The sequence below is a fragment of the Ostrinia furnacalis genome, unplaced genomic scaffold, assembly GCF_004193835.3.
Source record: "Ostrinia furnacalis isolate ACB-3 unplaced genomic scaffold, ASM419383v2 OfSCF3012, whole genome shotgun sequence".
In the NCBI taxonomy this organism is placed as follows: Eukaryota; Metazoa; Arthropoda; class Insecta; order Lepidoptera; family Crambidae; genus Ostrinia; species Ostrinia furnacalis.
The window spans coordinates 134,498-159,629 of record NW_021133251.1 but is presented as its reverse complement, the minus strand read 5'-3'; the positions used below and the strand labels follow the sequence as shown (position 1 = coordinate 159,629).

Below are 25,132 nucleotides of genomic sequence, written 5' to 3'. Positions count from 1 at the left end.
ACAATTGTCTATGAATATGATTAGTTGACAGATGTCATTAAAAAAAAAATGTTTGACATTTTCATTTTCCATTCCATTTTTCACACGATTTCTCAGCTCCGCCAAACGGAACTAAAAAGTCCTGTTATCTTTTAATTATAATTGCATTTATACTTTAAACAATGGGAGTTGATATAGAAACCCTTTCTCCTGGCAATGGTGCGTTGTTTTTTTGATATCCTCTTCAATGCTGTCATAACCTAAAAATATTTTTTTACAAGGCTTTCGTTCGCTTTCCAGGTTCTACGTACCCTAAACCTGGTCAGACAGTAGTAGTTCATTACACAGGCACGTTGCAGAATGGGAAGAAGTTTGACTCCTCAAGGGATCGTGGACAGCCCTTCAAATTCACTCTTGGGAAGGGTGATGTTATCAAGGGTTGGGACCAAGGACTCGCTAAGGTAAATAACATGTAGTGTAATTATAAAAATAGTATACAACTCCACATCTTGACACGCGGATCCACAACTTTGCATTGTAATGCGGCCATAGTCCTTTGAGCAACAAATATAGTCAAATACACAGACGCGGCGCAGGACCGGTCTTCGTGGAAATCCTTGGGGGAGGCTTTTGTCCAGCAGTGACGTCTTTCGGCTGAAACTAATGAACCGCAGTCACTATTATCCACTTTCCAAGATGAGTAATAGAATGCGTCGCCACCGTGTTGGTTACTATAGTTGTTGCAAACTTTACATCCAGCACAATTGTAACCATGACAAGAGCTTTATTTTTATTAGTTAAAAAAACTACATTTCACCTAATTTTTTTAACAAAAGATTTACTGGTATCTTATTTCAGATGTCTGTAGGAGAAAGGGCTAGACTGACATGCTCCCCTGACTTCGCTTACGGCTCGAGAGGCCACCCCGGAGTCATCCCTCCCAATTCTACTCTAATCTTCGACGTTGAACTTCTACGTGTGGAATAACTTAATCTCTTGCCATAATTTGTATGTTTATATCATTGTTATGTTTACATATTTTTCTCATAGAGTATGAGCACTTACATTGTATTGTTCACATCAGTATTTAGTATTATTGTAATTTAGACAATTGGATTAATTGGTAATGCTTATTTATAAATTTTAAGGTAATTGTTGACAAAATACACTGAAGTGTCTTATAGGCTGTCTCCTCCTGATAAAATATTTTAGTTGGAGTGCTTTATGCATTATTATGTATTTTTACATGAAACATAGGTGTACGAAGTTAAATGCATTTGGAGAATAATCTTGCCTTTTCTAGAATAAGTGTTCTCAGAAAAATCTTATATTGGTTATTTATCTGATGATGAAATATTATATTACTATTATTATACATGCATTTATGCTAATGCTACAAATTTTATAGTTGTGATTACACAAATAATATAACTAGATTTGTTACTTTTGGGATACTGTCTGAATTCTATTGCATTTGACATCTTATTTTTAATTCAATGTGTTGTTTAAATGTTATCATAATTATTTATAAGGTTGTGGAAAATCTTTATCTGCTACAGCTGGGCTAGCTAACATAAAGTTATGTTAAAAAAACTTAATTTTCTGACCTCAAAATATTAATCTTAATAAAAAAGCTTTGTGTATAAATTGTTTTATTTATTTCATTATAGCTATAGCACCATCACCATAATGTCTTCTTTGGTAACCAACCCATAACATAAAATAGTTTTTTTTCTATGATATCAACTGCCAGGACTGTAATTCATAAGAGGAACAACAGTATTCTTTGTAAAAGGTGACCTACAAAGAGCACATGTTTCTAAAGCTCCGTATGAGCAGTTCATGCAAAAAATATGGCCACAGGGCAGCACACAAGGCTGGAGGATCTCCTCCAGGCACGCTACACACGATTTACTGTTGTCCACTTCATTCGGCAGGTCATTTAATTGGTCCATATGCTTTTTAGCTAGATATAAGCTTTGCCCACATGATATAAAAGCGTGCAGTAGTGTCACTATCCCTAATAACCGTAAATGGGCATAATAAGCAGCTGCTGCAGGTCTCACATGTACATAATCTATGCCCGTCACCGTCTTTCCAATTTGCAAAGGACCACCATTTATGTAACTGAGCGCACGGTGAATGCTCTCAATCTGTGGCACCATAGAGTTTACAGCTCTCAAAATAATGATAAAAGTGTTCTGTGCTGCAGGTTTTAGAGCTGCATTTCGTTCCACACCCTTCTCTGCTTGTCTCAGAAGTTTCCTTGTCAAAGATTCACCGAGAGTCGATAAAAGAATGCTTGTTAGCCGACTGCAGAATGAAGGTAACTTGTGATAGCTGTCGTCGACTTGAACTATGCCAGAGTACTCTTCTCCTAACGTCTGGAGGTCCTTGAGAGTCGTGAATGACTTATACAAGATAGAGGACACTGGAATAGCCTTAGAAGCATGCCGTGAAGGCAAAATCCTAGAAAGTTGCTCGGCTAATTGTTTCTCGTACAGGTCGTCCTTTTGGAATGCTCGGAGTACTTCGGCAGGTTGTGCTGCTGGTAGTGCCATTTTAGAAGTAGGATAATGTTATAATACGACTATTTAATGCATTAAAATTATTTTTCCTGAAAAATTTATCACAACAACACAACCAGCTGTTTTTGACATTATTTTGACACTGACTCACTGACAGTATAGTTCCAAAATACTGGACTGTCCTGTCGATGACATTGACAGTGGGGCGCCACCGTCAATACCGGATCGCTGGTTCCGATTTTTGCCATGTTGGAAACCATATAGTTGAACGATGGTAGCGCCCCCCTGTCATTGAGTTTGGCGGGACAGTTCAGCGTGGGTCATCTATATTTATCTTTTTAATATTTTTTTTTCATAGAAGTTTTAAGGCTTTGCGTATGGATCCACATGGCCAATTACGCACTCTGTCTTGGCCCCATAAAGTTAATATTCTTCCGAAGGAATATTAACTTTATGCTTGGCCCTGGGAAACTATGCATTAATCCAGATCCAAAATAATTTCTGTGACTGTGCGCTGTGCATGCATTTTGCATCGGGCACCGCACCGTATGACCGTACTGCTTTTTGTGCTTTGTTACTTACTATGCTCTGATGAGGTAGTTGTTTACATATCGTACATGCAAAGTTCTTGTTTCAGCCAAATGGCGTCCACACCCACAGCTGGACAAAAACCTAGGCCCCAAGGATTTCCACAACAACGGTTCCTCACCGCCCGCATCCACTAGTACCTACCTATCTAAATTTTGTAGGACTACGTATGTATAGCTCACCAAGAGAACTGGCGACCGTAAACTGCTTCTATCTAGGTTTTCAAGAAAACACCAAACATAAGTCTAGAATATACTTTAATAAAGATTCACCATATCGAATCACATAACCATCTTAGTAAGTCTCACATACGCCTTAAAGTAGTTAGGATAAGTTCGCTCCAGCGTGTTAGCATCTCTAGCGCTCGCGCCGCGAATCCCACTCCCACCAGGCTGACGTTGTCAGAAGAAGTGGTGGTAGGAGTGCGCGTGCGTGTGTCAGGTACGCCGACGCTTGGCTGGAGTGGTCGCCGGGGGCGTAGACGTGTTGGCTCGCCGGCGCCCGCGGCGGGAACTACCGTCCTCGTCGATGAGCGGGGAATCCCAGGCTGTGGAGATTGGTTTAATGAAAAAGAATGCAGTTAGAAATGTGACACTTCTGCCGTCTAAACAAGGATTGCAATAAAGGTTCGGCCAAACCAACGCGATCACACGCGATCAGCCGGCGTGCAGCGAGTGCGACCAGACAATGCATTGATCGCCATCGCTGCACGCCGGCTGATCGCGAGTGAACGCGTTGGTTTGGCCGAACCTTAAGTGATACCGCTGTTCAAAACGAAGAATGCTGAAGTATCACTATTTCACTATTAATTACTACATTGTTCGTTTTGGACAGTAGACTTGTAAAGTCATAAAATGTAGCTTAGTAGATTCCTGCAGTGGGTAATGGAAAGGGAGTGATTTTTGACATAGCAAAATGTACCTTCAGGCATCACTCCACTAGTCAGAACATTTTCAGATCTGTACTATGTCTGTAGTTCACTTTATTTAAATTACATCAGGTAAAGAAAATATGGATGGTAGAGATTGCCATTTGCCACACGGCATTAAGTGACAAGTAAAAAGTTTAGTAAAAATATTTTTCATTGCTCACCTGAAGAAGTGCTGACTTTAGATTTTGACACCTTTTCCCTCTGAGACGTTGATTTTCGACTTGTAGAACTGTCCCTTGTGCCTGATGCGTTGGAATCTCGCGAATCTCTTCTGCGATCTAAACCATAATGATATCATTAGTGTTAGCTATTTATCATACTAATCTATACTAATATTATAAAGCTGAAGAGTTTGTTTGTTTGTTTACTTGAACGCGCTAATCTCAGGAACTACCGGTCCGATTTGAAAAATTATTTCAGTGTTAGATAGCCCATTTATCGAGGAAGGCTATAGGCTATATACCATCATGCTACGAGTAATAGGTGCAGAGAAAAAATGAAAAATGATTCCAAAATGGGTTTTCACACGTACGAAGTTGTGGGCACAGCTAGTAATCTATACAAGTTAATACGTAAATTGTTACCATAATCTTTCTCAGATTTGATGCTAGGCGTGTCAGTTGATGCGTGTGAGCTACCACTTTCTTTACGGGACTTTGTAGCGAGAGCGCTCACACTATCCTTCCGACTGGAGCCTGTTGGGAATTAAAATTGTTAAGACAGAATTTGAGAATACAATTTTAGGTGCTTGTACGACTTTTGATAGTATAATGTTTATGCTTAGTCGACAAGACAATACAAGGCAAAGAGCGCCAAGCACTGTGCCTTTAATGACAAAAAATTATGGTGACGTGATAACTTGGAACATAGCAAAGCACCAGTATTGAAGATTTAAAAAAAAAATGGTGTTCAAAATAATATAAAAAAATGAGCTTAGAATATCTAGTTCATAAAGCTAAACGCTATAGCATAAATTGTAGCCTAATGTGCTGTCAAAGTTGTAATTAAAGAAATTTGCTAATAAATAGATTGCTACCTTTAGGTGTGCTATCTTTGGATGCAAGGCCCTTAGAACCGCTCCTAGGCGTAGATGGCATCGGCGACGCGCTCCGGCGATCTAAAGGCAAAACTACATTAAATACAAGCTCTAGTCTCATGCACACATGTTAGAACAATCTAACAAGTACCTTCACTCTCGTCAGGTAATATAATATCCTTACATTTCTGCTTTATCAAAGGACCAAACTCGCTATCCGGGAGGCTAAAATTCATTTCATGATTCGGGAAAGGAATGCGTTCAGTGTCGTCTAACATGGATAAATCGTACAAAGACTCCAAGTGCTTCCATATATCTTGCGTGGAAATCTCTTTTGTGATTGAATTAGACAGTTTTTCCCAAATACAAGCCATGTGAAAATGCTTGTTGATGCCAACAGGTTTGTGGTTCGCCATTGCGTAAAATAATTGGATTTCCATGTCGACGTCCCATTCCACTGTATCGCCAGGTTTCACATCAGACTCCTCTTCACTAGAAACCATCTTGGTGTGGTCTTTTTAGTAAATCTACAGTGAAAACTAATTAAAATCACACAACAACAAAAATACCACCACAACAAACATTTTGGGTTTTTTTTGACAGATAAAGTGACAGGCAGAAAAAACAAATGACGACTATTGGAAGTGGTTTATTTTAACGCCTCAATAGGTTCGTAATGTTATGGCTATACATACGATTATAGCTTGTTCGGTTGAGTCATAACAAAACCGGTTAATGCCATTGCTCATAAAAAATAACGAGTGATTAAAAAAAAAATAGTTTGTCTATGGTTATCTGTCAAACAACTGTCAAAATCAGTGTGGTGCCGCTGAATCTGTATTTCACGGCTTTTTAATTTAATTTTAAAATGAATATTTAAAATTAACACTTTAATGTGATTGTGATCTGCAGATATATTCGTGTTCGTCAAATAAAAATATGGCTAATCACTACGAGGTGCCTAGTTGGTAAGATATCGCCATTCGCAAGTTTGATTACAAGCCTCCCGCAATGTGTTGACATGGCTTACAGTTTTATTTGTTAATTTGTGCTGAACTTATAGATAATATACCAAAAATATCCATAACTGAACACTGTTATCAAATATAGAACCCATTTGATTCACCAAACTCGTAATTCCCTAGTCAGATTAGAAAAATTCCGACACTGGTTTTTAGTATGACATTCTCTACAAATTGGTATGGTAATACGCCTTGTTTATTTCTAGGGCTGGCAAGCCGCCGACAGGCCTCCACCTGGACGTCCTAAAAGGGGACAAGTTGATACAAAAGTTGATGATTGACGAGAAGAAATGCTATCTGTTCGGACGGAACCCCCAGATGAATGACTTCTGCATAGATCACGCCAGCTGTTCCAGAGTGCATGCCGCTTTCGTTTACCATAAAGACTTGAATAGAGCATTTTTAGTTGATTTGGGCAGCAGTAAGTATCATTTTTGTAAACATTTTTATTCATACTGTAATTTTGAAGTGAAAAACAAAAGTAAACTTACTGCTAGCAGCCGCCCGCGACTTTGTACGCGTGGGTCCCGTTTTACCCGCTTAGAGGTTGAATTTTGCAAATTCTCTTCTTAGTGAGCACCTATCTTCTAAAAGGAACCCCTATGCAAAATTTGAGACTCCTAGCACTTGTAGTTTCTGAGATTCCGTGATGAGTGAGTGATTCAGTGACCTTTCACTTTTATACATTAGATTATTATTGTCATTTTCAATATTTTTGCAGCACACGGGACCTTCATTGGCAAAATGCGTTTGGAGTCAAACAAGCCAACGCAGTTGCCTATTGACTCTACCTTCCACTTTGGTGCTTCCACAAGAAATTATATTATAAGGTAAGTTGTGTGATACTCTTAACTTGTGATCATAATATTATCTTTATTGCTTCATGTGGTACAAACAAGGTATAAAAATAAAACAGTCCCAGAACTAGCCCTGTGAGGCCCATTATACATAATGTTAAGCTTAATCTAAATTATTTCAATAAATGTAAGTACAAATTGTAATTAATTCTTGAGTTCATACAATTCTTTCAAAGAGTAGAAACATTTCTTTATTTCAAATATTTCATTTGAGTAGAAAGTTCAATTCCCATTTGGGACACAAAAGAGTCTAGATCTTTAACATAAAAGCAATACAAATTGCAATATAATATTAACTATACTTGCATCAGGATAATAATGTAGGCCAGTTCTGATAAGAAACAGCACATGAATTCACTTTATCAGTTTCTTTTTCATATCATAATATATTTAAAGTAATCATTATGAGCCAGGCTGTTACATTTTATACATCTTCCACTTTATAAAAGCTCTTTCATTAAATTTAAAAACTACTAAGGCCCAGAACACAGTGAAACGCAACTGCAACGAAACTGCAACTTCTAGTTACTTTTGAGTTGCATCTAAGTTTTGCCATAGCGTCCGTTGAGAGACCACACATGACGCGACTAGTTCGAAACCGATTTGAACTGGTTAAAGGTTAGGTGGTTTGGCCTAAGGCTTTAATAATGTACACAAGAAAAGTTACTTTTAAAATTTTCATAATAATTTATGATGGCATACTTTTGTACACAGAGAACGACCAACGGGTAATTCTCGGGGCATAATGGAGGACTTGCCCAACACAGAACAAGAGGGTGCATTGTTGGGGCTTCCTGAGACACAGACAGAATTAGATGTGAGTTAATAGTATCAGAGTAAATACAAATGAGTAGGTCATCTTCATAGAAACGCACCAAGCGCGGTTTGTATGTGAGCGCGCCAATATACGTATGCGGCGCGCACGCACACACTGACAGATTCGGCGCAACCACGACTGGCTCCCCACTAATCCCACTAAATTTTCACAGTGTGTGCGTGCGCGCCGCATACCTGTTGGCGCGCTCACATACAAACCGCGCCTGTGCGTTTCTATGAAGATGAACTTCTTCTTCTCTCTTCTTTTCAGCCAAATGACGTCCACTGCTGGACAAAGATGAACTACTCATTTGTATTTACTCTGATAGTATTTAATAATAAATATTTTATTAGATCCTATTTCCTACTAATATTATAAATGCGAAAGTTTGGATGTCTGGCTGTCTGGATGTTTGTTACTCTTTCACGTAAGAGCTACTGAACGGATTTTGTTAAAACTTTACAATATTATTGTTTATAACCCAGAATAACATTTAGGCTATACTTTATGACGATCTGTGACACACTAAATTTCACGCGGGTAAAGCCGCGGGCAAGCTAGTAAGTAATAAATTCATTCAATTCAATTCATTTGATATTTGAGTTGATAACTGATTGGGTTGGTTTCTGATTGTAGACTGTCTAATGTAAAAAAAAATACCATTTTGTTATTCCTATACTAATTTTGTAGAGAGATATTTTATAAAAACAATATTCTTTGTATTTTTCAGAATTTAACTGAATTCAACACGGCACACAACAGAAGAATTTCTATGCTGGGCATATCTACTGATGATGGCAGTGATGTTATTAAGGTTTGTTAAATGATCTTAGTTAAGTATAGATGACTGTAGTAATTTTAATTGCATCGATCGGCATTTGCCCTAGTATGACTACTTCACCACAAATCAAGACTAATGCAAGAGATATTTAAAATTTAAACTATGTTACTTTAGCTTACCTCACATCGCTGATGTAGTTTTCCATAGTGTTTACATGGTTTGCAGTCCGCACATAACTAAACTACCTATCTCTTGGTCTGCAACCCGCTTCATGATCCTCAATTTAGTTAGTATTCAATTACAAATAAACTCTATTCAATTCAATCATACACTCTGCTCTGTGAGGACCAAAAATTGATATTTAACAAATCAAAAGTCCTGTTACGCTTGAAATTGAATGACTTTTGAGCTTCCTGCATTACACTTTTTTTTTCCTTTTTATATCTGCAATCGACTTGGGTCATAATCAGATGTTTTGTCTTGCTCTTTTTTGTCTTCTTAAGGAGGGGTATTTCAGTAAATTCTCTCCCTCGGTCTTCACTCATTCACGTAGCAATCTAGTCCAGCCTTTCAATATTCTGTCCAAGCCACTAGCATCTTTGGTCCAACTATAGTATTTGCCATCTTTTCAGTCTTGTGGTGGTCTTGTGGCTGTGTTGTGTTGTGTGTGGTTGTGGTGCCGTGTATTACACTTATGTTTATTTCTTTACAGCCAGCCACAGGCACGAAGCGTTCCGCAACCATGCCAGGTGGGATCCCAAAGAAGCAGAAACGAAACGTCTCCTTCAACGAAGAGGTGGACATCATCAACCCAGAGGACATTGACCCCACCATCGGCCGGTTCAGGAACTTAGTCAAGTCTACTATAGTGCCGAACGCTAATGCTCCTCCGAGGAAGCTGAAATTGCAGAGTGCTGATGATAGTAAGTTTTTTAACAGTAGACTTATATTGTATTCTTATTATCTATCATACGCACTGTAGTAAGGTCTTAAAATAAATGTATAATATGCTAATATTCACTGTCTAAATTGGGGAGCAAGTCTTTCAACTGCAAGGTTTAGGTTTAGTTGATTTATAACTACGACTTTTTTGTTAAGGTTTTGAGAGCAAAGTATTTCTCTGATGTATTTAAAAATCTTAAAGCAGACTATTTTATTTAGAGGGTACAGAAACGTGCAAAGATAGATGTATTTTTGAATAGAGTAGTAGATACCACCAATAAATTGACATACTTTTTATGATATATCAAAACGGAACACTCCCATGAAAACTCCCTTCAATAATAAAATTAAAGTAGGCGCACACCGTTGATTTTTCGTCCGCCGATAGTTTAGTCGGGCAGTTGATCAGTATGGGCATGTATGGGAGTGCGCACATTACGCCGATTCGATTTGGCCGATTCTTCATACAATTTAAAATCGGGCACAACTATCGGCCAACTAAAAATCAACGGTGTGCGCCTACTCTTAGGCTGAGTCCGCACTACGGTTTTTTCCCGCAAGCGTTAAACCGCCAAACCGCGGGAAAAAGCCGCAATGTGGACTGCGGACGCTTGCATTAATTTTACTTGTTATAAAATCACGCGGTTAAAAACTGCGGCGGTTTATCCGTAGTGCGGGCTCGGCCTTATTTCCCCAATAATATAGGGGTTAAACGGGTCATTCCATAAAAATCTGTATTATTTTCGACGTCATTTTGTCCGTAACTTTTTTAAGATGCTTTTGAATACTTTATTAGTGTAAATTATTGTTTATTAATTAATTATGTTATGTCTAAAAGGGCCAGTCACTTTATGCTTTATTTTAGGAGAAATTATAATTTTCAATTTTTTCATACTACATTACTCCAATATGACTTCTAATAAAGTATAAAACTTATAACCTTAACATTATAGATAAGTTAATACACATAATGTAGTTGTTTTGTTATTATCACTATATAAAAAACATCATTCCCTAACTAGTAATTTAGTCCCAAGTGCCGTTTAAAGCTAGGGCCTGACGCTCTAGGGACTGACGATTTGGAGTAAAACTTAACACAAATGCAGATTAACTTTAAATTATAAGATGCTTAATACGATGTGCCGAAAATAGCCAAAAAACCACACGTAAATACTATTAAATTATATACAATTTCCTATTATAATCAATAAAGCTACTCAACTAGGGACTGACGAAGTGACTGGATTAACACATGTTTCCGCAACAACTGGCACGTTTGCACTTATTCAAAAAACGGCTACCGCAAAGCCAGTATGGTCTGAGGATAACTTCGTATCGTACTTTAAACTCAACTAAATGTCATTCACTCTAAATACATATTAAAGCGCAAAATTATAAAATCAGTGCGTGGCGAGGGAATGACGCTAAAAACTGTAGACTCTTTTTCAACTAAAGAAAATCAAATTATTGTTTATTGAAACCGCAAAATATTAATAGAATTTGGTGTAATATACATTTAAATCGATTATTCGTTAATTAAAACAAAGGATAAAGTTGATGTTTTTATAAATGTGGGTCCCAAAACACAAACTTTTGGAGTACGGACATGCCTAGGGAATGACGTTTTGGGTCATTCAAAAGGAATTTAAGATGTTTTAAAAATAGTTTCAAAAAATATAAATGGGTGATGAATAAAGCACATTGCGAGCTATTATTTAACAATTTTGGAATAAAATATTAACAAATATTTCATGTGAAATGTGGCGCGGACTAAGAGTTGACATATTTTTGTGGAATGACCCAAACAGATTTTTTATTTTTTCAAAGAATTTGTTTCAATAATTGGTTTACAAAGTGGAAATCCAAGCCCATTTAACATACATTTTGTTATCGTCCCAGGCCAACACCACCATTCTCTGCGCCTGCAGGAGATATCGCGCGGGAATGCATTGTACTCAGACCTGCCAGCGCCCAGCTCGCATCTCAGCCTCATTGGAGCCAGGTATAATAATAGTTATTTTATTACTAGCGGCCGCCCGCGACTTCTTACGCATAGACCCCGTTTTATCCCCTTGGGGTTGAATTTTGCTCGGAAATCATTCGAATTTTTCTTGCCGTAAAAAAACCATCCTTTATTTAAAAAAAAAATTGTAAAATTGTTCCAGGTGATGTTTTTTTATGCGCTTACCATCACATTTTGATTCATTTTTATATTATAGATTATTTGCAACTTTTATCAGATTTTACCTATACATACACTGATACCTATACCAAATTCGCCCCAAGCAAACTTGGCGGCGCACTGTAAGAATTGGAGCGAGATCAAACGCGAAGCTTAAGACCAAATGCGGTGGAGGACTGTTGTGGTCGCCCTCTGTCCCATCTAGGGGACATTAGGACCATAAGTCAAGTCTGTAAATCAAATTATAATGTGTATGTGTTGTTTCAGACTCGGCTTGTTACTCCCGAATCCAGCACCAGACGTGGAATTGGAGGGTCCGGAGCCACATCTCAACATACAGCCACCTTTACCGCACTCGGGTAAACTATTTTACTGTTTAACTAGCTTCCGCCCGCGTCTTCTTACGAGTGGTTTTCGATTACATAGTTTACTAACTAAAGGACAGTGCCAATCCATGTATGGAAGTTGGACCAACTGCTGCCCAGTATGAAACCATAGTGCATTTTGTTCCTCAGGCCAATACTAATTTATAAACCGGAGCGCACTGAAATCTATCCCTGGAGTTAAGAGAAAAAAAGAGTTTTGTTTTGAATTATTTACATACAAAATATCATCGATGTATACGTACTACGCATAAGATTTCACGATTGTGGCATTAAATAACACGCGATATGTTGAACTTAACCATACTGCATCCGTAAACCTTACTTTAGTACGACTTCGACATTCTCTATAAGCGATCAAGCGCTATTGCAGTAGTTTGGTTACTTGACAGAAATTAATTATGTATTTCCAAAATGGAGCAAGAAGTTTTAGCTTAATAACTCCAATAATCGATTGTAATACACCAATAAATTGAATTTTTGCAATGATATAGAACTAAAACTTCTTGCTTCTTTTTTGGAAATAATGAATTTCTATCAACTTACCAAACAATTAAAACAGCGCTAGATCGTTTATAAAGAATGTCTAAATCGCACTAAAGTAAGGTGTACGGATGCAGTATGGTTAAGTTCAACAAAGCGAGTGTTATTTAATGCCAAAATTGCGAAATCTTATGCGTAGTACGTATACATCGATGATATTTTGTATGTAAATAATTCAAAACAAAACTCTTTTTTTCTCTTAACTCCAGGGATAGATTTCAGTGCGCTCCGGTTTATAAATTAGTATTGACCTGAGGAACAAAATGCACTATGGTTTCATTCTGGGCAGCACTTGGTCCAGACCCTGGCACTGTCCTTTAATTAATTGAATATCAAAATTAATTAATTGAATATAGTCTATCAGTCTACTCTGTTTTATTATTAACTTTTCGAAGTTTCATCTATCCATCCTTACAAGCTTACACTTTTTTTCGTTAACTGCTCTACTAAGTAGATTTCGGGTGTCTTGGGTTCGATTCCAATGTGAGTTCCATGATCTCATCTATGACTATGTATTGTTTCGAGTGTTGGCTAAATCCCCCATTTGCCTCTGGTAAATTAGTTTGTGTCTTCTTGCATTGGAGACTGAATGACCTGATGTTGATGATTATTCTTTTCCCACCAGCCCCCGAAGAAGCGAGTGCCTCCAGCGAGCCGAAAAAGAAGAAATACGCAAAAGAAGCCTGGCCGGGACGGAAACCCGGGCTCATACAGGGTGTCTGAGGGCACCCACAGGCTTAGCCCCCGGGCCCACGGCGCCTGTGCTAAGCCTACACCGCTTTGCAAGCGGAAATGGACGTTATATCAACGTTTTGGAATTTTTCAAGCGTCTCGTGCCAAATATGGCACAATTTTTGTGTAAGTGCATTACAATATAAGCTATTGCAATATAGTGAACACGTTTTCGTTTTTAAATACAACGGTAGCAATATAGTGTACACATGTGAACACAAGTTTTAGTGTACACAACAACATCGCGTACCAATTATGGTACAATATTTTTTTCAAGTGCATTACAATTTACAATACACTCGGTAGCAATATTATATACACATTTGAACACAAGTTTTCGTTTTTGAAGTATCGCGTGCCAAATATGGCACAATATTTTTTTAAATGCGTTACTATACAGTTTAATGTACATATATTAAACTGTATGAACACACCCTCCCTATATTATTTACTCGGTAGTAGTAGGAATAGCGTTTTAAGTTATTGCTTATTATTCTGAAAGTATTTACATTGTACAGTCGACAGCACACCAAACTGTACATTTTTACTGCAAAATAGCTCTTATGACAACTAAATAAGATATCATAGCATTTAGCTTGAAGTGCAGTCGTCAGTACTATATTGAAATGTTGACATAATTAATTAATACAATATTATTTCTTACGTGAAGTCATAGATTAAGATTTGTTTCTGCTTTTTACCCGACTGCGCTAGAAGGAGGGTTATGTTTTTTACTGTTTGTATGTATTTAGTATTATATTTCTTTGGCACGCTCTGTAGTTATTTTTATACAATCACTAGCTAATAAATAACTTACCAATAAATGTTTTTCTTCAATGCATTTAAACTCTATCCTTATGACATCAAAGTTTTACATTTTGTGGTATGCATGAGATGACGACCTATGGCTAATAATTTTTATTTGCATGGTATTCCATCATTTTGTTATTGATGATTTATTTGATTAATAAACAAATAATAATAGTAAAATAATAGTTAATCAGAACAGTACAAAATTAGGGAATAATAGTAAAATACATTATTGAAAAACTAGAAAAAATTTGTTAATGAGACAATCGTTACTTGTTGTAGGTTGTGTCGAATGCTGAATGTAAATAAATAATTAAGTATTGTTGGACCATTTCCTTCCCCTTCCTATATATTTAGTAATCCATATAATAAAACTAGGAAACTATGTTCTAAGTACAGTGCCACACATTTATGTATTTGTATTTTAATAGATCTAGTTAAAAAGGACCTAAGATTTTTACAGCATTCTAAATAATTCTAATGTACCTATTTCTTCTAACTCTTCTTGAAAAAACTAAGACATTAGCCGAAATGCTATGTTAATTACTATTCTGTTTATTGTACAGTCAGCGTCAAATAGTTCGTGTCACCCAAAGCAGCCAATAAGTCCGCAATACGTGTTTATTACTTAGAATAAGTTTGTGTTATCAACTTTTTGGCGACATTAGATGACACGAACTATTTGTATATTAGTATTTTGTATGTTTATCAATATCTAAAGTCTGGTCGCCGAGCAGATAGAATTTCGTCCAATGACCCCAGGCTACCCATTCTTATCGCTCACGCGTAATTATATTGCGCGACAGCAATATAATATTGATAAGGATGGGTAGCTTGGGGTCATTGGACGAAATTCCATGTGCTCGGCGACCGGACTTTATACATAGTTTAGACGACGGCACATCAAGATAAATCCCGTGGTCTTATGCAGTTGTAATTAGATTCTATTCTGCAACAAAAATGCGCGTAGGATTTGTGCCACTTTATCGATTTTACGCGATAAGCCCATAGGTTTGTCGTCTAAATCATGGATAAGATTTTATCACGGCGCGTCTGGCCCGGCTGATAACTTAGTTAGGGACTAGGTAATTGGTATGAATGAAAATCAATTTATTTATTGTAATGTTGTGGCACTGTCTGTAATTTAATTCTTTCGCTGATTTGTGGACAACTCATTTTGAACTTTATTCGTATGTAAATAAGGTTCAAAATCAATAAAAACTATACTAGTTTAAAGTTTAAGTCGTATTTTGACTGTACATCGATAGTTAAGTAGTGATACTTAATGAAATGTGCCTCGTACTATGTATAAGGCTAGTATGGAATATTTGTACATTTGTAAAGAATATTCTAGGGCGGTCAATATCACGAGCTGTGAATAGATATTTGTAAAATAAACTATGGATTATGAATTTATATGAGTGATTTTATTTAAAAACATACTTAAACTAAAAACACTTTCTCACTCGTGGGCGTAGCCAGGCTTGGGCACAGGGTGGGGCAACAGTCTAAAATAATAAGTAACTATAACCGCGGTCTTACGGTAGGTTCATTCATGGCCGCCACTTTACATCGAATAAAAGTGATAAAAGTAACAAAACAATTAAAAATATACTAGATGGCATTATAAAGGTAAATCAAACGATTATGACCCTTATAATGCTATGCAAAAAATATGAAAACGAAACGAAACTATCCGAAACTTTTGAATCGGTTACGGTTACGGATATTTTATAATAGGGATGTTTCCTGGGTCAAAAAGCAAGAGTTTTAATTAGTCCGTCAGTTAACTTATCAAAAAATACTCTACACGTATTTTTTACTTTTTCAAACTAATGAAAATTTAAAGAGATAAAGCGCGCCAAAGTTCATAAGAAGAGGCCCGTGACGTCAATGCTTGCATAAAAGTGCCGCACGTTGTGACGTGCGGAACTTCAACGCACCATAACTATGTAATTATTTGTTAGATTGACAAATAAAAATATATGTGTCCAATATTTTTTGATATTAAACATGACGTACTAAAAAAATTTTTTTAGGAAACTAGCCTATAAATATCCGAAAGTTTCGGTTACGGTTACGGATATCCATAACATCCCTGCCAAAAATAAACGAAAAAGCTAGTATGAATTAGGTAAGGTATTACATCATAAGTAGATAATACTCGTTCTCGTATTACATCATAAGTAGATAATACCAGCACATACGCATGGATTAATAAAAGGATTGCGAACAAAATACACCGTATTCTTTTGAAGGAATAACATAGATTAAAACTGGATTTGTTGGAGCCAGACATATGGGCTTTGTAATTCGTGAAATGAAAAGCGTAATATATTTAAGCAAAGTCTACGCGTATTTTAATATCCCTTCCATATGCTACAGATATAATGGAGAATGCGTGATACTGTCTGTTTCAATTTTAATTTGGCATCCTTTGATTAGGATATTACTGAAATGTATTGAAATGAAGATGAAATAAAGTCAGGTTCTTAGGGTGTAATTCGATTTTTTCAAGTTGTTTAAAATTTAGTTTGAGATGCAAAAAGCTTTGAAAATATCACCTTTTACTAATATACCTACTGGAATGGACGCTGCGTACCGGAAAACGCAGCGTGGGACGTCCACCTACAAGGTGGACCGACGACAAAATCATAAAGGTAGCAGGGAAGCGCTGGACGCAGGCCGCTACCAATCGATCAACATGGGAAGCATTGGGGGAGGCCTACTTCCAGCAGTGGACGTCCTATTTTTTTGGAATTTGGGATAATATCGAAATGTGTTATTTTTTTAATGAAAAAGAACGAAGGACGCATTTCATAAAAATTTTGTCACCTAACAAAATTTCTCTGTGTGAAGCCGCGTGCAAAAGCTAGTTAATTTAATTAATAAATCCCTACTAATTCTATCTAATTTCTACGCCTACCTCATTACGGTATTCGTAGGCGTTTTTAACTAACATTCGAATAATCCAGCCCAAAATGAACTGCCCTATAGAACAATAAACCCACTAGTAACAAACGAGTCTTGGCTACACGTAGGGCTGCCATCAGTCCGGGTTTCCCCGGATTTTCCTAGTTGAGAAGGCGTCCGGGCGGGGTTTTTGTTGTCCAGGTTTAAAAAAATTAACCCCCTTACTAATAAAAATTACACGCTCGTTGATCAGTGTTTTAAAGTGACGTTTAGTATGGAAATGTAATTTTCAAGCAGTGATCAACAACCGTGTAACTTTTTATTAGTAAGGGGGTAAGTCTCAGGCCAATGCCGGGTGACGTGACTAAGTTTTTTAAAAACTGTTGACATATCCGGGTTCTGGGCTTCAAAATACGGGGTTTTCACGCGTCTTATTCTGATTGCCAAGTGTAAGAGATGGCAACCCTGCCTACACGCATTAATTTTGCGAACACGCGCATTAATATTTACTTAAGCTCTTTGTTACACCGTGTGTCCCAGAGCGACGGTTCGCGAAAAGGCTTCCGTGTGTTCTGTGATACAGCAGAACTTTATACAGAAGGTTTATTTGTAACAGAAAGCAAGTGAATGTTACAAGTTTATTTGACGACTCATGTTGTAAAACTTGTAAATCCTATTTTTGTACAAGTTGTTTTCTACAGAGACTTACTTAAAGATCGAAAAATTATGACAAAGTAGGTATTCTTAACGAAAAATGCATGAGATGCGATTTATGATGGAGGGATTGGAGGGAGCTTGCATACCTGTGTGTCTTGAACGCAAGTTTTTGGCATCCATTTTATTACGCTCTTTTGTGTACCTTTAAAATATACTGTTTCTAAAGCTGACTACTGAATTAATTTCTATTGTGCCTCAGTACATACAATGCCCATATTTCTTCTTCGCCGAAACCGCGTACCAAAACCGCCCCACTCGCCTAAGAAATACAGGTGGAAATTGGCTACAAGTTGGGACGTCTTAATTTAACTTTCGCGTTTAGTTAAGTGCATAAACGGCTCATTATGTGTGAGAGCTCTGAGAGTCCTGAGGGCTCATATCTTATGGGTAGGGAACGGGAATCTTCTTTACCTGAAGACCGATTTTTGTGGGAATTTGGAATACTTAACTACCTAAGTAGGTACCTGAATACCGATTTTTGTAGGAAATCGGGAAGTTTTGTCCCCTAATAATAAGGTAAGTACGATTAGGGACCTAGTTATTGCTGTTATTGCTTAGTTAGAAGTTAGATGTTATTACTAGTGAACTACCAAATTATGACTGCCTAAATTGGAAGACTTATTGGCGCAGATCATTGAGAAAAAGCTTATTAAACTTGTCCTTTCGGACTAATAAGTACCTACTTATTTACGTTAAAAGTTAGTAAATTGGGTATAAGAGTACTTGGGTATGTCGTCCACTCAGATCATATTATCTCTTTCTATGATCTGAGGTCGTGGTCCATCAGTCGGATTTTACTATGTAGCTAAATCATGTTTAAAAAGCTCCCCTCGAGAATCGAACTCCACTAAACTAAACAGCATCTGTGAGCATCTATCATACCCATTCAAAAACCATGTCCAAATGTCGGTACACTCAGCTCAATTACTGGACACTCGATGGGGCCCAAACAGGCGGCTCTCATGGCAAATTGATGGCACTCTGTTGACCCGCAACACTGCTGTTAGCATGCATTAATGAAGCATGGGGCATGGTGGCAGTGCCAGCGATCTGTTGATATTTACAAGCTTTTATTTACTTTTTATTTATTGAGAAATAACGGCCCGCCCCGGCATCGCACGGTTGCAATGGAATTTCCCGGCTTTCTCTTCTATATAATATGCATGTTTTATACCCATAAACCTTCCTCTTGAGTCCCTCTATGTATAAAAAACAGCATCAAAATCCGTTGCGTAGTTCTAAAGATCTAAGCATACTTACTTACATAGGGACTTACAGCGGAAATCGACTTTGTTTTATACTAAGTATGTAGTGAAGACTGAAGATACACCAACAGAAGTCACGTTTATTGTAAGGTGAAAATAGTCCAAGGGATTGGGTGTATGACTGCTGATTGACTTAATTATTTTACTTATATTTTGCAACTTTGAAGTCTTTCACTTTGCATGGAAATTACTTCTGTTTCTGGTTTGTTTTCTTCAAAGTCGACTGACCTGAATGTTAGTAGAAATCAATATTTAATTGGAAATCAAATCGAAAGTTTCTTTTGAATATTAAAATCAACGTTAAATGAGTATTTCTCAAAAAAAATGTACGTAACGAAACGGTAGTAACGAAATAGTAAGGCCATAAGGCTTGTTATACATTGGCGAAATATTGTGAATGCTCTTCATTTATTCAATTCGAAATATTTGTAAGTATGCACCCAAATACGGGGTAATATTAAGGGGTTAGAAATAAAATAAGTTAGTAATCATTCATACTATTTTAATAAAATTATTTTTGTTTCATCATGTTTATCCATTTTGAGTCGTTCTCTGTAAGCTTTTTGCCTTTCGGCATTGGTTTTTGGCGGCATTCCTAAAAAAACAAAAGAAGTAATCACATAAAAACGTAATCTAAATGATTTGATAATTTTTTGCTGGTGGCACTTCTGTAAAGCAGATAGTATCCAATCCTTTTGTTATTAACGCTCTATATTTTTTGAAATAAATTAAGTAGTGAATATTACTATGCTTAGTCAGGTAATAACAGTATACACTCAGCATTATGTTGTACTTTTTCGTAACGTAACGAAATTCGTAAAAAACGTAACGAAATATTAGACAAAATGAGATCAGAAACAAGTATTTTTTTGATAAAATTTGTTACAGCAAATATAAAAGCTTACTAAATGTTCGTACCACACGTATTACAAAAAATGGTTAAATGAAGACTTACCGTTCTATATAAAATCGCTGATTTTACTGCCTGTTACGAAAAAGTAATCCCACAAAACACACACGTTTTCACTAATTTTCGCGATAGATGTTATGGCGGAGACGTCAGGCCAACAGCCATTCAGAGTGCAGCTATTGTTGTCCGTGTAAAATAAATACGGAATTGTTCAGAAACCATGGGAAAGTAGAAATAAATCGTAACTAAAGAGTAAATAACGAAATAGTAAATGAGAGCGACTCATTTTGTTTTTTTGCTTTAAATTGCCAATTCATTATGACACCCCATAGAAAATCAATTTGATACAGAAACTGCGATTACTGTAGAACGATAATACAAAGAAATTTACAATAATTAAGTTACGTATCGCATTTTATGAAACAAAAATACATGAAAAAGCTAGGGTGGCAAACAGGTTTTTGTATGAAAGGTAAAAAAGGACTATTTTTAAAATATCTAAATATTTGGTAATAAGTAGGATTATAGCTATAATTCTTCGTTATCTTAAAGATTAATATTCATCCTTCAAAATTGTGTGTGTGTTTTTTTTGTGTGATGATTTATAAATATAAAACTTTATAACTGTTTCAAAGCACACTTTTTTTTTTCAAAATGTACACTTTTTTTTAGAAATACTCAAATAGTCAAGAAATGATTTACTAATATAAATAGTATCCGGTCGTCTATACGTGTTCACCTCTACATTAGATACGGCATAAATAGGCAGGTTGTCGTTTTAATAAAAGTTACGATAATAATGCTTTAAAAATCCCTTCGACCGACCAAAGGAAGGCCTAAATAAAATCCGTTAAAGTGACCTACAGTAAACATTAAAAAGTTACTATGGGCTTTCTAGCTGAAGCTTTTAGCGAATGAATGGCCCAATATTAGGTGCTTTGGTCCGATCGGCGAGTGCGGACGTGAGGTGGGTGCCAAAGGGCTTCAAAGCGAAAGGGTTCCGTAAATTTATGCCATGTAGGTTGTAGGTATTAATGTGAAAAATGCGCGGTGGTGAACACGGTTCGTTAGGACGAATTAGGGGAATTCTTTTGTGGTATCAAAATCAAATTGATTAAGATAATTTTGTGATGTTGTTCGTGTTACACGGAGCACACTGTAAAACATCGCTGTGGCCTTCTTCACTGTGCGTCACGGCATATTATGCTGAGTGGCGTTCCGTTGCAGTGGGAATCGCGTTTGCGAGAAGGTTCACCAGGGCCGTAAGTAATAACCTACTAGGGGCCCTCGGCAGATAAGGATCAAGCGAGGCCCTTCTCATCTGGAAAAAGATCTTTTATGACAACAGACGGGGGCGTCCTCGATCGTGGGGCCCTGGGCACGTGCCCAGAGTGCCCAGTGCGAAAGAGGGGACTGAGGTTCACGAAGAAGTCAGTTAACTGACTGAGTACTTCACTCTTGTGTACCTTTCTGTGTGAGGTCCATTGTAAGAAATCTTTCTTCCTTTCTTTGATAGATGGTAGATTATGGCAGAGTAGAATACCTACACTCTTCTCGTGGATTATGAGAGACGATTGAAGGAGAAATCTTGCGAAAATCAGCCCTTCCCAATCCGTCTGGTCAGCGTGAATCCATTTGTAAATCATCAGATGTTTTAGTCTAGGAGAGTCGTGCTCCTGCATTGGAGACTACGATTAAATAAATAAATAAATAAATAAATAAATAAATAAATATCCTTGGACATTTTACACTGCGCCTCTAGTCCCAAACTAAGCAAAGCTTGTACTATGGGTACTAGACGACGGGATAAACATACTTAGTTATATACTTTTTTTTTTGTAAATACATACATATTATACATAGAAAACACCCAGACCCGTCACAGAAATTAAAATTCATCATTTCAATTTCTGCCCGGCCGGGAATCGAACCCGGGACCTCTCGGCATAGTAGTCCGTTCTGAACCACTACACCAAACGGCCGACAATGACCTGATGATGATATTATTCATAGAGATTCAAGATGCATAGGTTAGCGTACATCCCTATACTGTTGACATTACACACCGCTCGCACTAAGCGTTTCGATAACTCTTTTATAATGCGAACAGCTAGGGACTGGAATTCGCTGCCTGCTGATGTCTTTCCCGAAGGAGCTATAAGAGGAATGATGGGTTTTATTATGTTTTATTATGTTCGAATTTTAATGTTTATAATATATTATTATAAACATTAAAATTCGAAGTGTTTTAATGTTTATAATAATATATTTATCACTTCACTGCATTTTAAAATATAAAATAACACCAGATTTGTACTCTTAAGTGCAATAAATAATAAATTAAGACCATTATCAAATCCATGCTTTCCGTTCAACTACTCACGACCGTGTGTACTAGGCTTTACTTCGTGATATGACTGTCACGTGACAGTACGTAAAACGCCGCTGATTTGCGGCGGCCATTAACAGTGATTAGTAATCGCTGGTAATGGAAACGGGCGAATGCGAAATAAAAACTGCCCAAGTGCGAATTACAATTCCGTGCTGAATTCATACCTATATTTTCTTCATAATTATGGATTCTAGATTAATTGAAATATCTTAATTACAAAGCAAAGCAAAGTAAACAGAGCCGTCATAACTATTAGCTTTTGCCCGTGACTTTCTCCATAATAGGCTAGTTACCTAAAAAAATTTTTTTAGTCCGTTATGTTTGATATCAAAAAATATTGGACACATATATTATTTGTGAATCTAACAAACAATTACATAGTTATGGTGAGTTGAAGTTCCGCGCGACGTCACAAAGTGCGGCACTTTTAAGCACTCATTGACGTCACGGGCCTCTTCTTATGAACTTTGGTGCGCTTTATCTCTTTAAATTTTCATTAGTTTGAAAAAGTGAAAAATACGTGTAGGTAGAGTATTTTTTGATAAGTTAATCAAAACTCTTGCTTTTTGACCCAGGAAACATCCCTATTAGTGAGCTCACGAGTAAGTATCATCATCGGTTGCCCAAGGTCCTGATGCGTGCGCTTCATGCCTGGCGCGGCAGTCTAATAAAAAGCCTAACAAAAGCCGGACACCAGTTATTTTGGCCAGACACGCAATCAAAAAGCCTAACTATGTCCGGCTTTATCCGGACGCCTGGCAACCCTAGGTGGGAATAGTATCGTAGACACGTTTGAGCACATTGATTAATCACATTTTTCATACCAGTAAAGTAGAGTAGTACAGTAACATGATACAATCTTCTTTTCAAACGGAAGATGTATTTTGGTCTACGGTCCAACTTGCCCTGAGAGATTTCCAACCGGTCATGATCTACCCGCATCCAACCCAAGATCTTCCCTATCGATTTGATACTAATCTTAAGCACTTTAAATAGGGGCGAATTTGCAATATCACCAGCAATACTGCACTCTGCACTAACTTATTTATTCCCTCAATTTTTCAAACATCACTTACGCCCGTACTTATTCACAAACGATGCCAGCAAATCGAACGCACAACGTTGAATAGAGCTCTGTGATTGGTTCGTGTGTCACTCTGTGCGTCTACGCGCACTGTGAGACCTCATAGTGATGTTTGTGAATACGGGCGTTAGTAGCTACGAAACCTTGAAGAGGATATTCGAAGAACGACAGCAATAAATTTCTAACGAATTCCAATTTCTACAAAACGAAAACACTTTCTATTGAAGCAGGATTAGGAGGTAATAAGTCCTAATTTTTTGGAAATAATAAAATGTAGGATAAATTACGACGACTTATGTCGGAAATACGATCTTAATAATATTTCGGAAATACATTTATTTTGAGTATGTTAAAGAATGTGAATTTAAGCCAACTGCCGCTTCAACAATATTATAATGTTGAAATACAGGGTCACATTTTTGCTTAGTCAGTAATGTGGTATAGTCAGCGTCAAATAGTTCACACTTCACACCCAAAGCAGTTAAAAAGTTCGCAATACGTCTTTGTTACAATTTTATTGGATTAAGGTTGTGTTATAATAACCTAATGGTCACTTTGAATGTCACGAACTATTTGACGCTGACTGTACGTATATGAAGAACATCAGGCTGTTAATTTCGATGTCACTTGGGTTTAAAATCGGTGCCTTGCCGTTAGATACTGCCTTAATCCCATTTATTATCACTTACCTATTTTGTTTAGGTAGTACTTACTTCAATAAGGCGTAGACAACACGAATTTAACAACCTAGGTTGCAAAATATTAAGGAACCTTTAATACGAGTATGACCACTGTATTTCATACTGTCATAATTTAGTTTTATTTAGTGGGCCGGCGAAATGAGCTCGGTGAGCTTTAATAGTGAGGTTAAATAGCACACGTTTCGATATCGATATGTCGGTAGTACTCATTTTTTTTGTATCTATGTAGTTCTCATTCCTTTGGGGTTGTAATAACACTTGCTTGAAGTTAATGTGGGGATATAGCAAAACTTAAGTCAACGCTAGAGGCAGAATAGCCCAGCGGTGCGAGAAGTTATGAGTTCGATCCTCGTCAACCAATGGAATTGGACACACACTGATATACTTGGATATTTCAAGATATAATCGAGATCCTAGAGTCAACACACACAGTAATACTTGGAGAGGTTAACGGGCAACGGGCAATAATCTAGACATAGTAGAGTCCTAAAATAACCCTATGACAATTAAAATTATCTTTGGTGTACTTATATTTTTGAAAGATCACTGCGAAAAACACTGTATTATAAATAGTTATCGATATCGAAATTATCGCCGACTTCACAACACTATTTCTAATATTCGCCAGAAGCGCTGTAATTATTTAGAGCTTTATAACATTCCGTTTGCGGCTGCAACTAAACTAATTTCCGAGAAGCTTGCCTTCTACAGACCGGCACGTCAAGCTAAACACAGTGGCTCTTATGTGCTAAGCAATAGAGGCGAATTTGCAATAAAAATGTATAGTCTGATATGCTGTAGGTATAATTATAAGGAGGAGTTCTTAAGAGAAATGTTTTTAAGTTGAGTTTTCTTTTCTATATATAAAAACACAAAAGAATTGTTTACTGCGAGCATTGCGTTAGTGGGATATTGTTCTAAGACCTAATTTTGAAATAGGTCGTTACTTAGGTAATTTATTTCACTCGTAATAGGTACTCTTTATTAAATAGTGTTACTACTACTTAATATACATTTAG

At 36.9% G+C, this 25,132-nt stretch overlaps 4 protein-coding genes across 5 annotated transcripts; 2 read left to right on the top strand and 2 right to left on the bottom strand.

The window, feature by feature from the left end:
- Positions 1–46: 46 nt before the first annotated feature.
- LOC114356949 (12 kDa FK506-binding protein) lies at positions 47–1,546 on the top strand. Its single transcript, XM_028310349.1, has 3 exons — positions 47–198; positions 280–440; positions 838–1,546. The coding sequence occupies exons 1-3, from the start codon at positions 162–164 to the stop codon at positions 964–966; spliced, it is 327 nt and encodes a 108-aa protein (XP_028166150.1). The 5' UTR covers positions 47–161; the 3' UTR covers positions 967–1,546.
- Positions 1,487–2,635, bottom strand: Pex10 (peroxisomal biogenesis factor 10). Its single transcript, XM_028310348.1, has one exon. The coding sequence runs from the start codon at positions 2,538–2,540 to the stop codon at positions 1,722–1,724; it is 819 nt and encodes a 272-aa protein (XP_028166149.1). The 5' UTR covers positions 2,541–2,635; the 3' UTR covers positions 1,487–1,721.
- Positions 2,636–3,335: 700 nt separating this feature from the next.
- Positions 3,336–5,677, bottom strand: MrgBP (MRG/MORF4L binding protein). Of its 2 annotated transcripts, none has more exons than XM_028310351.1 (5): positions 5,214–5,677; positions 5,063–5,143; positions 4,611–4,721; positions 4,188–4,304; positions 3,336–3,642 (listed from the first exon to the last, which is right to left on the bottom strand). In XM_028310351.1, the coding sequence occupies exons 1-5, from the start codon at positions 5,563–5,565 to the stop codon at positions 3,533–3,535; spliced, it is 771 nt and encodes a 256-aa protein (XP_028166152.1). In that variant the 5' UTR covers positions 5,566–5,677; the 3' UTR covers positions 3,336–3,532. The 2 variants fall into 2 exon arrangements, with proteins under 2 accessions (XP_028166152.1, XP_028166153.1); XM_028310352.1 differs by having other exon boundaries at positions 5,247–5,677.
- A 199-nt stretch (positions 5,678–5,876) lies between these two features.
- NiPp1 (nuclear inhibitor of protein phosphatase 1) lies at positions 5,877–13,646 on the top strand. The gene is made up of 9 exons (XM_028310350.1): positions 5,877–6,030; positions 6,291–6,505; positions 6,806–6,914; positions 7,656–7,758; positions 8,489–8,572; positions 9,252–9,462; positions 11,381–11,483; positions 11,931–12,022; positions 13,215–13,646. Exons 1-9 carry the CDS (start codon positions 6,002–6,004, stop codon positions 13,310–13,312), a joined length of 1,044 nt encoding a protein of 347 aa, XP_028166151.1. The 5' UTR covers positions 5,877–6,001; the 3' UTR covers positions 13,313–13,646.
- The last annotated feature ends 11,486 nt before the right edge of the window (positions 13,647–25,132 follow it).

Bases quoted from the DNA above. Each gene is read 5' to 3' on its own strand.
- Pex10 (XM_028310348.1), bottom strand. From the start codon at position 2,540: ATGGCACTACCAGCAGCACAACCTGCCGAAGTACTCCGAGCATTCCAA.
- LOC114356949 (XM_028310349.1), top strand. From the start codon at position 162: ATGGGAGTTGATATAGAAACCCTTTCTCCTGGCAATG. The intron at 199-279 runs GTGCGTTGTTTT...TTCGCTTTCCAG, and splicing joins AACCCTTTCTCCTGGCAATG to GTTCTACGTACCCTAAACCT. The intron at 441-837 runs GTAAATAACATG...ATCTTATTTCAG, and splicing joins GGGACCAAGGACTCGCTAAG to ATGTCTGTAGGAGAAAGGGC.
- MrgBP (XM_028310351.1), bottom strand. From the start codon at position 5,565: ATGGTTTCTAGTGAAGAGGAGTCTGATGTGAAACCTGGCGATACAGTG. The intron at 4,305-4,610 runs GTAACAATTTAC...ATTATGGTTTAG, and splicing joins CAAATCTGAGAAAGATTATG to ATCGCAGAAGAGATTCGCGA. The intron at 3,643-4,187 runs GTGAGCAATGAA...CAATCTCCACAG, and splicing joins TAAAGTCAGCACTTCTTCAG to CCTGGGATTCCCCGCTCATC.
- NiPp1 (XM_028310350.1), top strand. From the start codon at position 6,002: ATGGCTAATCACTACGAGGTGCCTAGTTG. The intron at 6,915-7,655 runs GTAAGTTGTGTG...TTTTGTACACAG, and splicing joins ACAAGAAATTATATTATAAG to AGAACGACCAACGGGTAATT. The intron at 8,573-9,251 runs GTTTGTTAAATG...ATTTCTTTACAG, and splicing joins ATGGCAGTGATGTTATTAAG to CCAGCCACAGGCACGAAGCG.